The 19,124-nt window shown below is 39.6% G+C and overlaps 1 protein-coding gene across 15 annotated transcripts in view; it reads right to left on the bottom strand.

Moving 5' to 3' along the window:
* ANK2 (ankyrin 2) overlaps positions 1-19,124 on the bottom strand; it is a 313,351-nt gene that overhangs the window by 184,408 nt on the left and 109,819 nt on the right. For 4 of the 15 annotated variants that reach the window (XM_083456946.1, XM_083456937.1, XM_083456941.1 and 1 more), the window contains exon 1: positions 15,535-15,724. The exons of 6 other annotated variants lie outside the window; for them this stretch is intronic. In XM_083456946.1, coding sequence (XP_083313072.1) covers positions 15,535-15,618 — 84 coding nt within the window. In that variant the 5' untranslated portion in view covers positions 15,619-15,724. Of the gene's footprint in view, positions 1-15,534; positions 15,730-19,124 lie in introns of those variants that run through there. 5 more of the 15 variants (XM_083456961.1, XM_083456918.1, XM_083456922.1 and 2 more) reach the window with 3 other exon arrangements.

Here is a 19,124-nt window from a genome sequence, read left to right as displayed (position 1 = left end):
ATTGGCAGGCGCTGGGACCAAGCAACGGGAGCGCACCCCGCCGTAGGGATTCGAACCGCCGACCTTTCGATCGGCAAGCCCTAGGCGCTGAGGCTTTTACCCACAGCGCCACCCGCGTCCCACGTTTTATATGTTAGGTTTATATATACATATAGTGGGGGAATGGGGTGTGTGTGTGTGTGTGTCTTGGAAACAGCAGTGTCTAGCAGCAATGGAATGCAGAAATTACAACCAGAAATGATTCAATTAAAGGATGCAAAATAAGCATATTGGCCAATCAATCACAGCAGCAGTAGCTAATGATAACACAGGCGTCCTAGATTTGCTATGTTAATTAACACCAGTAGTGGGACAGGAAATCCACAAAATTTATATAATTAACAGTCCTTTAGATGGGGTGGTTGTCTCACCAGCACTATTACCCAAAATGTGGATTAACCCTAACTTGATTCTTTGTGGTGCTGTGTCTAATGGCCTGAATTATATTTGATGGGTGTGTATTATTTTTCTTAGTTTGCTTCGAATGTTGTTCTAGTGTTGTTACACACCTGAAGATCTTAGTGACATAAGTAAGCTATATGAAAATCAACAATTACACAAACCATTTTGTCATGCATTTACAGAACACTCGGAATGCAAATAGATCTGCTTCCCAGAAGTGGCCAGGGATCTTCCCAGCTTAGTTAACCTTCTGGTCCATCTGTGTGGAGAGAAATCACTCTGCCCCTCCCTGCCCACATTGCACTGTTTCACTTGTTGCCATTTGTAAATAAATTTGTGAAAATACCAAGCATCATTCAGAGATGTTGGCTTTGCCTGTTACTTACAGAAAAGTTTTGTGTCTACATAATCCTGTCCTACACTTGCAGGTATACACAGATTAGAGTTATCCACCAACAAGAATGGTTAAATACAGGTCTGTATAAAATCCAGACAGATTGTTTGTTATTTGATGACTGTAGACCTTCAGAATGTTTCCTAATTAATTCTTCTACAGTGGTACCTCATGTTACGTACTTAATCCATTCCGGAGGGCCTTTCCTAACCGGAAACCACTCGTAACATGAGGCGCACTTTCGCCAATGGGGCCTCCTGCTGCTGCCGTGCCACCAGAGTGCGACTTCTGCTCACATCCAGGGCAAAGTTCGCAACAAGGGGCATCTACTTCCGGGTTAGCGGAGTGCATAACCCAAAGCATTTGTAAGGGCAACAGTACGTAACATGAGGTACCACTGTACTTAATACCTGCCCTCCAAAGGACAATCAGAACTGGAAACTGTCTGGGGAAAGCAGCACTGAGGAGGGGAAAGTGGCAGAGCGAAGGAAGAATGTGTTCTTGTCCCATAGCTTCTCCACTGAAAGATTCGCCTTCCTTGCTCTTAATTTCATTAAAGTGGAGAGGGGCAGTTGAGCAGTTCTGTCTTTGGGGAAAGCCAGATTGGCTGTTTGGCTGATTGGGAATGTTGTCTGTATCATAGTGTCTAGATGGTCTCCTTGCTTCCATTAAAGACAGATTAAATATCATGCCTTCCAATCGTTTCTGGCCCGCAAACAACATAATTATGTTCAATAAAATATGGGCTTCTTTTGCAGTAGTGCTAGAGATGGGGGGAAGGAAATGCATTTCTTAATAGTGGTCCTGCGCTATTTCTTTGTCTGCTTTTTGAAAGAGAGCCTGTTATGATAAATGATCCTATATCAAAAGCTTCTAGCAGCTAATGGTGTTGCCTTATGCCCATGAATCCCCAGATCTAAATTTTCACACTACAATTAAGATATGCTGAGCATAAAAAAGAACTCTGATGGTAAGTACAAATTTAAAGTCTACTGCATCACAATTTAGGCACAGTTTTTATGCATTTAAAATGTGAATATGTTTTTCTAGCAAAAGCCTTATATTCTCGATTGTTTACATTTTCGGTAACTGCTCACATGAGGCAAAAATGTGTTTTTTTAAAGAAATCGTAAATGTCAAAAGCCAATTAGCATTGTTTGGCATGTGGATAAAAACAACAAAATCACAGACTGATTTGAATGAGATCCAAAGCCAATAACATTCAATGAAGGGCACCAGCATTTCAAATTAATTATATCTCTAGGTGGAATATATTTGCTTGGTGGTAAAACCTGCTTATTTCAATGGAATATTCTTCTAAATGAGCATGTTTAGGATTACAGTCCCTGGTAAATTAGCCTATACAACATGATGCTACTGCATGAATACTTCTGCATTCCTTGCCAACTATTTGGCCTTGAAAGATAACATTTTTTCCTAAACTTCTGTATAGACCTTTCAGTTAGATCTGCCTTTTGATGACCAGTACTAATATAGAAAGGATTTGGCTTGTTGGGGCTACTTCACAGATTGCAGCAATCCGTGGATACATGTTTGTTTATCACATGAGTACATTTTAAAAGAAAGAAAGAAAGAAAGAAAGAAAGAAAGAAAGAAAGTGCATTATGGAGAAACTTACAATAATTATGGGGAAAGCGCATTATCACAGAAACTTACAAATAAACCTAAAGCTGTGATCTCCATACAATGTTAAGTGGACGTGGTCCAAGGCAGGAACTAATTTTTATTCTGATAGATTCAAGTTAACAAGAAAGAAGATTCAAACTAAACACCAGGAAGAACTTTTTCTGACAGTAAGAGCTGTTTGACAGTGGACCGGTCTCCCCCTGGAAGTGGTAGACTCTCCTTCCATGGAGGTTTTTAAACAGGGGTTGGACAGCCCTCCATCATGTATGCTTTAGCTGAGATTCTTGCATTGAAGGAGGTTGGAATGGATGGCTGTTAGGGTCCATTCCAATGCTACAATTCTATTATTCAGTTGCCAGAGCTGCTGAAAGTGAAGTAACCTAGTCTCCTAAAGAAATCAATGCGAAGAATCAAGCCTTCCCAGAAGAACTTGACTTAATGGTATTCAGTATAAATTATTCACTATCTTCACCTTCAAGACATGTGCAAGATGCAAGAATTCTGCCCTTAAAACTTTGATACTTAATTGTGCCACAGGGTTTGCTCAGAATGAACATTTAAATGAGGCAGTTAACTCTTAATTGCTTCTGCTCAAACTGAAATTCTCATTGCTGAAATTCTGAATCAGTTCAGAGTTCTATGCAGTAACAGTAACACTGCTCTGTAAGCCACTGTTGCTAATACTTGTGTGTAACTAACCGAAGCATATATATACTTGTTTATATTGATGTTGTGAGACATACATATGGTAAAGTATTCAGATGCTGCATGATTAGTTATCAATTAGGTTTTGTTCAGTGCCCTAGTACCTAGGATGTGTGTTGTGTTGCTGTATCAAGTAATTGAAATATTTCCTTTTGAAATATTTCCCTCCAGATTACAAGGATGGAATCTCCTGCTAAGTGGCAGGATTTTTTTTTTAATTAAAAATAATAGGAGAATTTTACAGAATGCTTTTCTCAGGAAGGTGACCTTTTGCAACAATCTAAACAACCTAACAGAAGCATTTGGACAACAACATAACACAAATAATTGGCATTTGTTCCTCCAAACTCAGTTTGAAAGCCATGTTGATCCACATTGGCAACAAATAGCCTTCTGTTCCACTAGTTTATGCCATCCATATGAAGGAATTGATATGACAACATGTGCTTTCTTCTAGAACACATTCAGTATAACAACTATGCTTGGCACATTTGTGGTAAATTGAAAGTAATTGCACTTCCCATTGGTTTACAACTGATATACAGGTAATACTGTTGTTTTATTTGTGAGTGGGACAGTTGAGCTCAAGTCAGTCCCATCATGCTTGTGGATTACTGCAGGAAATTAGTAAGGGATGCTCCAGAAACATAAAACGTGAAACATCCGTTAAATTTTAGGTGTGTTCATAATTTAATAAACACTCCTATTCACTTGGATTTTTTTATTTTTTATTTTGCCTGCTTACTTTAAAAATGAATTCTGTAGCACAGTATTGGTGGGAGGTAGATAAAATTAAAAGTAATTTCCAAGTTCAGCAATCTGTTTTGTTTAAGACACACTATACTTTTTTCATATCGCAATATTTTTGTGTTTTTTGTCACACAGTGTAACATTTGAATATCTTTGTGAACTCGAAATACAAGCTACATTGCAACATACGACTGAAATGTAAACAGCTCATAATAGTACATTATATGAATTCATAAAGACAAAAGTATGCCGTTGTTGTTGTTACTTCTGAAGAATCATTTACCCTCTCAAATACTAAATGTTGTATTTTAGTTTAGTGAATCAAGTGAACTGAGTTTGTAGGTGAATTCCACAACTGGCACAAAATCTGAACAGATGCTGACTGGGAGAGAATTCATGGAATGAGACCAAAACCTAGCGCATTGCAGTAAGTTCCAGGCCCATTCCAAAAATGACTAAAGATGTCCAGAACAGCAGTTCATATATAACAATCATACATAAATAGTATGCATATGTAGTTATCTATGTTGTTTGTTCAGGGTCTTATCAGGTCCCTGTACATGACTTCATTTGGATATAGTACCACTGACCCGTTTCTCTGGCAAAATGGGGGAAAAAAATCTCCATAGGAGTTTGTAGTTTATATATTATAGCCCAGGAATAGCTTGCAATGCAAACACATCTCATCCATAGCACAACTCCTCATGTTTCACCCAAATGTGGAAGCGGCCACTTTGCTCCATGGCTTTTAGACTTGAATTGAGACATTAGCAAGAAGAAGCTCCTCATTGCCACTGGGCCTGGGTCTGTCACTGTGAATTATTCTGAACACACAACTTATTCTTTCTAAAGAAGGAACCTGTCCAACACTGACTATAGCCAAAAAAACTGACATCAGTGCTATCTGTTGACCTTTTCCACATGGGAAGTGCTTGCTTCCACAATTCCTGCACTGCCCTCAAATTTCCTATGGCAGTTCCAAGTGCGGCCTAGCCCTATACTGAAGGAGTGGACATTGCATTTCCCATAAAGTATCCTGGTGCTCTTGCATTCATGACGCTGAATAGGAGGTCTGTGTTCTCTAAGTGGAGCATTATATCTCTGATGAAGCACTGACATTTAGACTAGGAACAGAATGTGTTTCTTATCTTTGCTTGTGTTCTCGCTCAACTTGGGAAGGCGGCAGTCACCACAGTGCCATCAACTGGAGTAAACTGTTCTAAACTTAATGGAAATGCCAACTCACAAAACGTATTTCTTCAATGTTTCAAATATAATGAGTAAGACTAAGAATCAACGCTGTACTAAAGACTATTGACAATATTCCAATGCTTTGATTTCTAGTCACTCATAAAATCTCATTTTAGCATGTTATAATATATAAAATGTTGCCATAATGTGGACATTTCTTCAGTGGTTTTAAAGACGACTTTTGAATCCTATAAGCACTTAAACAGCATGAATTAGCTTCCCTATTCAGTCTTATAGGATTCAAACACAGGGATACACCAACTTCTAAATGATAAAAAAACACTTTCCTAGAATTACTACAGGAAATAAATGAAGACTGCAGAAGACTACCTTACACAATGACTAACAGAGCAATCCAAGCCCCTTAGCCACTGGGCTAGAGAGGAGAGATATGAAAAGATGTGTCCTACACAGCTCCATGAGGCTCTGCAACCATGCCACTCCAAACTGCACCTGCCTGAACTGGAGTGGGGCAGAAACTTCTGCTGTTGGTATTCCCACTTGCAGTAGCCACAGTACGTAGTATGCGCCCAAAACAGAGCATATGAGGACTAGAGAAGAAGCAGACCTGGGCTGGTTCCCCTCAGCCAGTCCAGCTACTAGCAGGTTCTGAGTTTGAGCTGGAGCAGGCATAGCAAGAAAACAGTATTCTCTTGCCACCCAACTTTTCTACTCTGATTCATGGCACTGACAGGGGCTCCAGCTACAGCAAAGGCTCTGCCACTTCATAAAGTCCAGTGCTGCACACCAGGGGTTTGGGGTGCTTTGTAAATTTTAAAAGCTAAATGAAATGCAGAAGGAATAACACATGATCCAGTCAGGAATAGGTATGTCCCAAAAACCACTAGAGCCCAAGAACCCAGGCAAAAAATAATGGAGCCTAGCTCAGCTAAATAGTATTTATTAATAAACTGCATGATCTTTTGCATCCTTATTTCAAGAGAATATTAAAATACAGTGGTACCTCAGGTTACGAACTTAATTCGTTCCGTAGGTCCGTTCTTAACCTGAAACTGTTCTTAACCTGAGGTACCACTTTAGCTAATGGGGCCTCCTGGTGTCGCCACGCCACCATCGCATGATTTCTGTTCTCATCCTGAAGCAAAGTTCTTAACCCGAGGTACTATTTCTGGGTTAGCGGAGTCTGTAACCTGAAGTGTATGTAACCCGAGGTACCACTGTACTTTGTGTGTGGCTACAGTAGCTGTCTGTACTTCAGCAATCACCAGTCATAAAAGTGATGTATACTATATCCAATATTCTTTTGTGCTGTTTTTGGTTTTTCTGTGTCATTACTGTATATTGTCTTTCGTGCTGTGCTAAACCCTGATCCATTGATTCATCCTCACCAGCTCAAATTCCCATGAAATGCAGACATAGTTCAGATGCAATTTGAATTTTAAGCTGCTGCCATGCTATCCATAGATATGATTACCATGTTTCATAAGCCTTTACTAAAGACAGGACCAGGCATTATGTCAAATTAACAAGGCTTACTCAAATTTATACAAAGCACATCACAAGAAGATCCTTTTGCTTGTGTTGAAGTCACAGACACTGACTTTTTCCAATCGATTTGTGCCCACATGGCTAGTTTTGTCAAAGCTTCCAGCTTGTGATTGGACACACCCTGGTTCAGTCCATGGGTTTTCAGGACACAACAGTAGCAATCTGGACATACAGTGAGACACCTACAAAGCTGGCTTAACACATGGAAATGCACAGAAAAGGATAGTTCCTGTTGTCCTTATCATGACAGGGAAATGAAGTTCACAGACACTGACAGAGCAGTAGGAACAGATGGGGGTGGGGAGTAAATGTAAGCTGGCATTACACACTTCCCTACATATTATGTGGCCATTAGCGCCATGTAACCATCTTCTTTATGTTAAAAATCATAAAACCAGAAGGTCAAAATTCTGAAAGTCCAGCATATCTATACATATCAGCCCCTACTCTATACAATTCAGTCCATAAGGAGCATCTGCTATTCTGACCTCTTCTGCTACTGGCCACAGATTCTCAGACTCTGCAGTATCTCTTTAATTAATCACCCTGCCCCCAGCTTCTCAGCATACTGAGCTTGAAAAATGAGGGCTCCTAAAATTGTAGGGTTGAGTCCTCCAGGCTAAGCCCATACCACATAGAAGACACCTTGTCCCTAAAGCATCTAAACACCTGTTCAAGCAGTAAATTATCTCCCCTAGAGTGTCTGCAATCCCTCTCAATTTTATTTTGTTCTTATATCTGTTCTGTCCACACACACACACACACACACAATTTCATGATGCTGCAATCATTCTTTTCACTCATCAGCAAGAGCACATTAACCTTGAAAGATTGTACAGGGCCCTGTGCCTTTTCTGATCTTAATTCTCATTGTTCCATCATTTCTCAAAAAAAATAGGCTCAATAAATAATACTACTTAATTATAATTATTATTTTAACTTACATTTTAGCTTAAAATGAAGACAAATAACATTAAATACCAGGAGCAGAAAATGTCTAAAATAGCACAGGCTAAATAAAACAAACCGGAGTCAAATGTTTGCTAGATTAAAGGTAATTTTACTGCTGTTATATATTCTGGGTAATCTTTAAGTACAGCCCTACAAAGAGTACATTGCAGTAGCTGAGCTGAATAAACAATTGGGGTGTGTATAATAATTGCCAGATTCTTGTTATATTCATTGTTATATTCATCATTTCCTCTCTTTTTCACAAATTAGTTGCTTAATTGTTTATTGTAATGTATTTCCAGGTATGGAAATCAAAATGCCAATATTGCCTTTCCCTCCATCTTTCTCTCTTGAGATAATACCAAGATTACCTTTTCTCTCTCTCTCTCTTTGGGGATTATCACCCTGCATTTCTACCCCCTCCCTTCTTAAGCTAGGCTTCATATTAGCTTTCTGGGATCACATCAGTTTTCCATGAGTTCTTTTTTATACTCAATGGCATATGGCTCCAAGATAACCATCTTTAATTATTACAGCCATTTCTCAGTCACGTCTGAACTATTGCACTGCGAAAACCAATGGCAAGCAGCTTGACCAACAACGTCTGCTCCCCGTTACAACTACGTTTACAGTCCTATGTCTTCCAAACACAATGATTCACAATGATCCTATACTGAGGGAGAAGCAAACAATGACATTCCAAAACCAAGATGCTGCTTAAAATGCAGGCATTGAAACAATCACATGGTTCAATCTCTTGCTTAAATATGTCACAGTTGCTCACAAACTGAGCAATGCGCAAACATCTGAGGGTTTGGAGGCTGGCTAATTGCAAAGTACTTTAGGAGAATTAGATAAAATTCACTGAAGCCTAAAGTAATTATTCTCAACACTTGGTCACTATTCTATTTTCACTTAAACAAAATACTCCTCTCAGACGCACAAAGCAGATGATCTGAGGAGATAGTTTTCTCTCCTTTCATACACATGACGCACCCTGGACCAATCTGGCCGGCTAGAACCAGCAGGTGGAACAATATGTTATGTACAAAGAAAGTGACATCTTGTAGCCCCTCCAGTGTAACTATTTTAGATTGTGGCATTAATAAATATTTTATTGCACCATGGCTGTTTATCCCAGTAGGTATATTAACCATTATAATAACTATAATAACTATTTTAGTCAGTATATAGGTAACAAAACTCTTGGATACCTCTGTCTTGCGAAAATGTATTCCTGTAATGCACAATAGCATACATGCACTGCTGTGGCAATTTTGGGTACAATAGCCATTCTTATATCTGCAGGACTGCATGCAACGTAATATCAAAGGGATGGGATTTTGGTTGTAGCAAGAGGAGAAACTAGAAGCACCAAAGTATCAAACCTGTTTTGGTAGTACACATTGTAATACTGTACTGACCGAATATATTGGCCCAACTGAATGGCCCAATTGAGCTATTTCATGCCTTTCCCGAAATTATACAACTAGTGCACTGTGAGCACATTGGCAAGCCTTTAGGACCTGAGAGACCCTAGTTCTTCAAAGACACAGGTGTAACTTTTAAAAAGCCAGTAATTACTAGCTGCACTGTAAATCAACGTATCTGAAAGAGAAACATGAACTGAGTGGCTAAGTTTATTGTACCAGCCTATCAGGTTTTAAAGTGTTCAGTCAGGGCCAGCCAACTCAAAGGCCATTGGTGGGTCACATCCTATGTTAATTCTCTCCTGGTGGGCTTGCTCAGTGGCACTGTTCCTCTAGTGATCACTGGGTGACCATCATTTCAGCTGCTCACAATGTCTCAGATAACGCATTGCTTGCTCTGAGGCATTGTTGGAAATTAAAAATAGCAGCCACTTGGCCCTCCACTGCTGAGCACCAGGAAATAAAATTTAAAAGCTGATCAACACCATGTACCCTTTGCAAACAGTATCATTTTGTAACTAATCTCACTTAGCAAGTGTGGACCTCCCAACTCCCGAGAACTTGCGTACTAGGAATCCCTTGAAAAGTAAACTTGAAAGGGCAATTATCCTTCTGGAAAGACTCATTTACGAGGCAGCGGGTCTGGAAAGTTAATGAGCGGACATGTAGACTGTATTTCATCGGAATGGATCAAGATGGCGAATGGCCGCTCAAACGGAATGTCTGGACTATTAGATTTATGAGGTGATTTACGAGAGAGCAATACAAAGTCCACACAGAGATATAAATAAGACTGTTTCTTTCAATTCACTTGTGGAGATAACTCGGAGGTGACTGAAAAGGAAAATGAGTAATGACAAGGATTTGAGAAGATGGGACTGAATACATCATTGTAAACATGAAAGCAGCAGAAATATAGATGATCGGACTCTGGCTGATCGAGAAGCATGGGTACCCCCCACAAAAAAATTATAATTTGGAAACATTTGGATTTTATGATGTGTATTGTTATAATTTGGATTAATTGGTATAATATGTTTATTTGGTAAATGGAAACTTAGTAAAAATTATTATTATTATTATTTTAAAAAAGGAATCCCTTGAAAATGTGTGGTTCACCTATTTGGACTATGTGGTCATGGACCTCCTTTCCCCAGCCAACGTACTCATCTCTCCTGACCTCTGCCTATTCTCTTTCCTATGGCTTAAAGATGGGAAAAAACAAACACTTCAATCTCCCAATGCCCTGTTGTATTCTATACTACCCTGAACCCAGAAACATCATAAAATGGAAGGCCAGGCAAAATCCAATGCACAATTTGGCTTAAGTTAAATGTTTGGGTACTTAAACCTGAACCCCTAATGAAATGCTGTTATACTTTCCTTCATTTCCCTCCTTTGCATAACTCTTGCAGAATGAAGATTTAATGCAAGGCTTGTGATTCTATTTCATTGTATTTGCTTATTCAGATTTACAGCAAGCCCTTTCATATGCTGCTCTTTATTATTCTACCGCTTCTCCTTCACCCAGGAGGATATGGTCCCTCTTAAAGCTTGCATTGTGTTTAGATTGGTGGAAATGACATACATTGGCCACCCCCCTTGAACTAACCCTTGGAGACGGGGTTGTCTGGTGAAGTAAATGAGGTCCAGAAAGCTAGTCAAGCAAAGCATAGTGTTAACAGCTACTGCCTGATTTGAAGAAACCTAGTGTTGTGGAAAAAAATATTTGAGGGAAGCTGTCCAGAGGGCAATTAAAACCAAAAGTAACAAAGCAATGCTACTCAATTCAGAAGGTAGACCAAGAGTGGAAGTTTAGTACTCACTTTATAAGCAAACTGGTCAATTGACAAAATACTGATTCAAGGAAACTTGCTAAAATGGTGCAAAAGCAATTTTTTAAAAATAATAATAATAATACACCAGTGTGTATTTTTTTTTAAAAATAGCAACAACCACACAAACTGTTCCTAGAAACATTAATACTTAAATTTAGCCTACAAAACAAAGCATTCAAATTTTGGGACCCAACCCTAACAAGTGACAGGGGAGTAGAAGGGGGGTGGCCAAGATAATGACAAACAATTAAGTTATTATCCAGCCCAAATTATTTTTTGGGAGAGCCCACATCCTTAGGCATATTAATATAATACAAACTTGACTTGAATTTTTTTTTAAAAAAAAGAATTAAGAGTAGGCTAATATTATTCCCATATAAGCACTTGGATTACGGAATACCATTTTGTGGTTAATGTAGCAATAGCACATGTTAGCATCTAGGGATAGTGTGATAAGTAGGTCTAATCCCAGGAAAGGAGACTGCGTAACTTATTTTTATCATAGGAAATGGAACTGCAACATTGGATTTTTATTTTTATTTTTACAAAATGTAGCTACTCCATTTGTTCATTATACAATAAATATTTTATAGTTCTTTAATAATACTAGGAGAAAAGAATGCTGTGTAGATGCATTCCTGGAAACTCTATTAATATTTTCCAGACATTAAGGAAACTATGGAATTTCCAAACACTTTAATAGAAAGAAGAGTTATTTTCTATGGCACTGATGTACTCAGCATTTCAGCTTGCAGCCAAGGATTTGAGCACACATTTTCCTTTACAACGTATATTGTTCCTTTGCAAAAGCATAAAAGTTCTACATAAAATATACAAGGGGCCATCAATGAAACACCCAGAGGTTCCTGCTGCATCCATCAGTGCCTCCTATGGTGCCCACTAAAGGTCACAGGTAAGTGTAAGTGTCCCCTCAAAACTCCACAACGCATAAGGGAATATTTGTTCTTCCTCCTGACTATCCTCCTGAATATTTGTTCCTGACTCAGTCTCTTCCATATTGAACATTCCCCTTAAACATGCCTGCACTCGGTGCCAGGACAGGAACCCCAGCCCCCCAATCTGTTCTGAAAAGTGCGTAGAATTTTGATCTGTGAGCATGGCGGTGGCTGGTATGGGTGCCTTTTTCCTTTTGATGGGGTGACTGGTGGGTGAGACATGGGCTGATATGATTTAAGGCAGCTTCATAGGTTCCTATGAGAAGCCGCTCAAACCCAGGGAACTGGTTCCATTGGCGATTCCTTCTGATTGTAAGTTTTTAGATCAAGATGCCAGGCATTTTTATTGCTATGCCTACGAAGACATCAACTCACCTAGAAATTTATTGCCAAAATTTCCTTCATTTTGTGTTCTTTGCATTCTTGAGAGAAGCGTCAGCTCCCAGGCTCAAGGTCCTTTCTATCAAACTTATGCTGGGGTTACTGTTAATGGTAATTTTAAGAGATCTGATACAAAAGCAAGGAGTTGTTTTGTCAGCGTATTTGGATACAACTTTAATTACTCTTCTGGGAATTCATTTTGATGACAAAAGAATGGAATATATTAGAGCAGGCAAGTTAAGCTGAGTTTAAACAGAAACAGATCCATATATATCAACAATGAAGTTGTAAGCTTAGAATTAATAATGAAAATGAAAAGATCACTTAATCATTACAGTTCTTTAACACTACCTTGTCTGTTTAAGGACCACCCTAATCTAATTGCATCTGCCCTTAAAACCTGTGTTATTGGAACGTGGAATCCTGCCTTATACTAGGACTATCTGGTCCATCTAGCTCAACAGTATCTGCCCTTACTGGCAAAAGGTCTCTGGGATTTTAGGCAAGAGACACTCCCAGAGATTGGGAGTTGAACCTGAGACCCTCTGCATGCAAAGCAGCACTTCCACAAGAATCTGCCCTACTCGTGATCTTTGGTTCCTAATCATATGGGGAGCCTCCTCCATGAGTAGAAAAGGAACCCTGCTACAGAAATCCCATCAGCATCCAGGAAAGTCAGTACCAGGTGTATGGTGACAGGCTAAAGGTGAGCCCCAGAAGACTTTTTCTACTTGGCTATCATCATTCTTATTTGGCTAGATTCTGAGCCATAAAAGCCCAGGGTGAGTTACGACAATATAAAAACACAAGATTAAAATCAGTACAAACAATTTACATTCTGAAGAATAGAGCGGGTCCTAAAAATACATAGGCGGTATGCAATTAAGTTTTACTCAGAGTAGACACATTCTGAGTAAAACTTAGTTGTGGATCACCCTATGTATCTTGGGTGTTAAAGGCCAGGGTAAAGGGCATCTTCAGCATATGGCAGACTCTATACAATAGAAGTGTCATACATGCCTCTGTGAGAACAGAATTCTATAGCTTAGGAGCTGCCATAGACAATGCCCTCTGTCCCAGATGTGCCAGTTTGGGAGGTCGAAGGCAGGTGGCAATGTCACATGTGTGATGTCCTGGCATCTTGTACACAACATCAGGATGTTGGGAGGAGCCTAGGGCAGAGTTGAACATGGCAGCCATGTGGCTTCAATGGCCAGTGGCTCCTCCTCCACCTCCTCTTGGTGCCACCACCAGCAGGAGCCTGTGGAGGGGAAGGAACCAGACACTGGAGCCAAGTAACAGTCAGCTCTTTGACTCACCTCTGTGCCTTCTGAACATGGAGGAGGGGGTGCTGGCCCCCAGCCTGAAAGTATAGGAGGAGTCCAAAGGGGCATGGTCCCCAAGAGCTGGCACCCCTGCCCTCTCATAAGCCACCAACCCCTCCAAACTTTGGAGGCAGATGGAAATACTAAGATGGCTCCCTCTGTCAATCTTAACTCCCAAGAGGGTCTATAGGGAAGGAGGTGATCTTTCAGATTTTGGGGTCTGAAGGGGACTTAAGAAGATAAGGGAATTGGATTCCATACAGACTGGATCGTTTTTGTGCAGGTACAGATTTATGTGCATTATACATGTATGGCCCTTTAATTTGGGACAAACAAAGGTAAATAGCTCTTCCCTTTTGCCTAGGTATGAAACTCAACCTAAATCAAACATTACACACTAAGGCAATGCACGGAAAAGTGGAGTCACCATGTTTTAACTTTTTATAAAAAAAATTCCGTCAGCTGGATCAGGACATATCCTCACAGAGCAATCCTATACATTTCTTCAGAATTAATTCCTATTAAGTTCAATGGAGTTTACCCACTGGGTGCAGGATTTCAGCCTAAATTTATTAAAACATATACACACTACCAAAGAAAGATAATTCTCCATACTTCAAATGCCTTTGGCAGGTCTGCTTTCTTTCATCTCTGTTGTATGGAACACATATTATCAAGTTTCTAAAAATACAGAGGCTTATCTTTTGGAAAGATATATTACAGCATCATGTAAATTCTACTCAAGTTTACAACAGATGACTGCAAGATGCATCGCTGAACATTTGCTGCATTTTCCCCCTTGGGCTACACAGCTTCTTACAAAGCATAGCAGCTCTTTCATTGCTGTATCCCCAAGGATACCTAAGGACTAGGATATTTTTCACAGGAGCTACTCTTGTAGTAAGGTATTAAAAAGTGAGAGAAAGAGAAGGACAGACAGCATGATAATATTTCTATAGAAGTAATTTTTCAGTGCGGGGGGGGGGGGTGTTGCACGTGCATGTTTGCTCCCATTTTATAAATGAAACTGGTTTCAAAATAATTTGTTTTGAGGAAACTACTTCCAAGTGGGAAGATTAATTTTAAGACCTGGGGGTTCAAATCCTATGCATTCTGTCCTTGGAAAAGTAGGACTTACTTCTGAGTAAAAATGCATAGGGTTGCAGCTCAGGAAACCTTTAGAAAGCCTGGCCAAAAAGCTGGGTGTGGCTGTGTATTTTATGTTGCCCTCCATCGCTTTCACATTAGCAGCAGGGTACTGCAAGTATCTGGTTGCTACAGGCACCTGGGAAAAGGAAACTCAGGGTTGTTGTTGTTGGTTTTTGTACTTTCACACCTTTCATTTGAATGAGAGAGAGAAATCTCAGCTAAAGGTAGTTAAAGGATATAAATCCCAATTCACACATCCACAAGAAATAAAGCCAGTGCCATGTCCACCTACACTATTCCTCTTGCCACAATCAAACAGTTTAATCTTTTTTTAAAGGAGGAATAGCATGCAATGAAACCAATGCAGCAAGGCATAACAAAGTCAATAGTAATTCAACAAAACAGGCAGCTGGGTGCTTTTTAAAAGAGCCCTTCAGTCACTGTCCATTCGGATTAACATTAGGTTTGTCTACCATTTCAAGACACTCCGAAAAAGAATAACCAAAGCATTTCCTTATCGCCAAATTAGCTAGATATCAGCAGCGGGTAACACATTCCTACTACAACCTTCACACCCTAGACATGTAGCTTCTATATACCACAATGCCTTAGTGACTAAGACACTACTACTTCTTAATGTTTTCAGAATATTAAGCAAACAGTAACAGGCAATATGGTCTTCCACAGAGTAAACACAGAAAAGGTGATCCATACACCTTCATTCTTAAGACTTCAGAGGACTACTACTGTCTTATTGCTCCACACACACAACACATATACACATATTGCTGTGTCCGTTTACATTACCTTCTTGGGTCTTTTCTTCCTCTGATTACTTCCATTATACTTCTCTCCACCATCACTCTTCTGAGCTGCTTCCTCATTCATCATTTTGAATAGTCTTCAATGCAAAGAGCGTTGCCATTAAACCCTCTCAAACACACAGAGCATTAGCAAATGTGTCACTTGCTGGAGAGGAGGAGGGGTGTGTGAGCAGGGAGGGGGAGGGTAGGACGGAGGAAAGAAGACGCAGGCACAGAGAGGGTGAGCGCGATGATGTTGCTATGGCAGCAGCTACCACAACTGTTTATCTGACTGCATTGTTAAATCTGATTTAACCAATTATCACAGAATCTTGGCTCTTTAACTGTAGAAAAACCCTTAAGCAGAATGCACAGAATCCGGAATAGAATTTAGGAAACAAGTACAATGACCTAGTTAGTATAAAGACACACACACACACACACACGTTTTTTAGGATCTACCCTATACTTTTGACTGTAGATTGTTTTAACTGATGTTATTCTTGCATTTTTGTATAGATGTAGCTTGCCCTGAGACCTGAGAGTGAAGGATGGGTGGGAAATTTATTTTTATTAATTATTGTTATTTTATTACTATTACTATTATTATAGATGCTCAGATATCAGATATATATATCTGCTACACACACACACCTATCTGTATTATCTGCTCAGGAGTGCCTTCTTACAAATCTGTGAAATGTTAATTAGGTCACTGTACCAACTTCTGTAATTCCTGAAAAATATACTACATAAGGATTTGCTTTGTCTTCCTCCCATTTACTGACTGGTAAAATTATTAGGCAATTTCCCCCAGTGTCACTTTGGAATACAGATTTTACTAAAATTAGTGCAAAATGTGGATAATTCTTTTGCTTTGGGCTTCCAAGTCCTTTAGAAAGCAGACATTTCACAATTATAAGCTCTTCCCTTCCTCAAAGGAAAACAAATGACTATGGAAAATAGACCTTCCATTCTTCTCTGATTATTACTAGTTTATTGTTTTCATTAGAAAGTTTAATTAAAGCACGCACTGCACACGATAAACAAAACAAGATGAGTGATTCCCTAAATGCTGCAATCTGACCCAATGCATATAGAAACACCAGGACTGAAAAGTCCCCTTCTGTTGGGCGGCCTTTCCTTCAAGGAAGGTACACACCATTAGAACCTACGGATCTAACCTCCATGTATTTGCACAGTTTGATACAGGAACTTCTTCTATACAAGGGAATTCTGAGGTGCAGATTGTGCTCCCATATTTGCAGTAACTTTCCCATTGATTTCAGTGGTGAAACCAGTTGGGAAACCCAGCTGACCAAGAGTTCCATCTGTGTAGATGTCCAATGATGCGAAGTCATCTCTCTCTCTGTCTCTAACGCACAAACACACACAGCATTTACAAGTCACTTTCTTCCACTGCTTTTCCCACTCGAGCAGGTGTGGGGATGTCTTCTCACAATGATTTATTTTCCCATGTTAAACTCTTAGTGACTGACACTTTCATTTATGCATGCACCATCAGCAGCACATGCGCAAAAGCTTCCTGAACTGTTTACACCACAATGGAATCATGCCTTGCGTTTTCAAATTGTATGGAAGCTGGTTTGAGAAACAGCACATCCAAGAGAAGTATTTATCGAAAAGCTACAAGGTACGGAAGGCACTGCATTTCCTCAGGGGTAACCTGTCAGGGGCCACAGACCTGTACTAGGTAGGTATGGAGTAAAGTCACACCTTATTTCTCTCCCCCCATCACTCACATGAAATCAGACTGTGATTGCAGACTAGCCACTCCTATTCTAGAATGTAATTATTTAGAGACAATTGGGTGGACAAAAACAAAATTAAAAATGTCATTCAGAAGGTTCTGTCCACTTCATGGTATCCATAACCGTCATGTGATTAATGTGATTTCTACAGAAAGTATTCCAGAGCAAGGATTGGCAAATATGCATCTTTGAAAGCAAAAACTAACTGAAACTGAAACTGTTATGGACCCCAATGCACATTGTTCAGAAAAGTCCACTGAACCTTCTGTGAGGCTTTCCAGGCAACTAAAGTGGGGGAACAGGGCCAGAAAAGTTTCCCTCCATGAACTTCTTAAATTAACATTATATTATAACGGTATTATAATGGTATTATAAGGAAGTCCTGGCATGTAATGATACTGAGTATTTACTATTTATTTTTGTCGTGTGTGGTTGACAATATCGCCTTTGGAAAAACCAAGCATATTCCTTGACAATTCTTAAAAGGACTAAAGTCTAAAAATCATATTCTGACAAACATTAAATGTACAGAGTAATATTTGTACATATGGAAACTCGCTGAAGTACATCACACTAATTAGCCTTAACTGCTGTTTCTTGTTTTACAAAAGCCAATGCATTAATCTCCACCAACAGCTTTATTTCTATGATACCATAAAGCAGCAAAGTCGAGGAAAATAGAAAACCAGACATTTAATGGCTGAGCTACACCTATGGGATTACAAGAATGGTCAACTCTGCAGCCTTATTCAGCCCAGGTAACCTAAAATAAAACTGAAAGATGATGTATGACTCAATTATCTCTCATTTGTCTTCAGCTGCCAGTCTGCCTGAGATTATAACAGTCAGCAGATGGCTCTGAGGCCCCAAGTGGGAAAGATTTGGTGGTCCCAGTGTTTGTTAAGGCAAAAGGAATTTTAAAAGAATATTACTACAATTAATTTGCCGATTTCAGTTTGTGGACTGCTGTCCATGTCTCTGAGTGCAAAGCATTTCCTGGCAAATTGCTGTACAAGCTGTCACACTTCATGCATGGGAGGCCGTTGGAAACCACAGGGTACGGAGATCAAGCTGTTAACTTGCTAATGGCACAATTCTCCATTGCTTTTACTCATCAGACTCCTATCATCTTCTAGTAATATGTCAGGACACTGCACAACTACAGAATGGGAGATCAATGCATTTTCATCAAGTGAAGCAGAGCAAAAGCTCTTGTCGCAGTTAATTTTCATCACTTGATTTTTAATTCATTTGATTTTTTTTCTTTTTGTGCATGTAAATATTTCCATTTCTTTCTCTCCCTCCCTCCCTTATTCATTGTCTCTCTGTCTGTCTCTCACTCTCACTCTCTCACACACACACATATACACACACACACACACACACACACACACACATACACTGTTTCCCAGTGTTTTTATTCTAGAAAAAGAGGTGTCAGAACCAGTGCTTTTTTCTAGGGTGACACAGGGGTACGCATTGCCATAAATATTTTGTGAATCTAAGTTTGGCCTCATTAAGTGGCAGTATTTCAATCTGAGTAGGAAAATGAGAGTACCCCTAAACATTTTTTTAAAAGAATAAAAGCACTCGTCAGAACTCACCATGAATGCCTCCCTTGTTCTCTTTTAATGGCAATGGCACCCACCTGAGAGGTGCCAGAACTGAGTTCCCCTGGGGAAAAAACGGCCTGTTCCCCAGGTTGTTTGTCTTTGCTTCAAGACTTGGAACTTTGATTCAAGACTTAGAACATAAGAACAGCTGTGCTGCATCAGGTCAAAGGCCCATCCTAGTTGCCCAACCAGATGCCTATGGGAAACAT

The sequence above is a fragment of the Podarcis tiliguerta genome (assembly GCF_965153285.1).
Source record: "Podarcis tiliguerta genome assembly, chromosome: 9".
Classification (NCBI taxonomy): Eukaryota; Metazoa; Chordata; class Lepidosauria; order Squamata; family Lacertidae; genus Podarcis; species Podarcis tiliguerta.
Note: the sequence above shows the minus strand (reverse complement) of the source record. Positions and strands in the feature narration are given on the sequence as shown.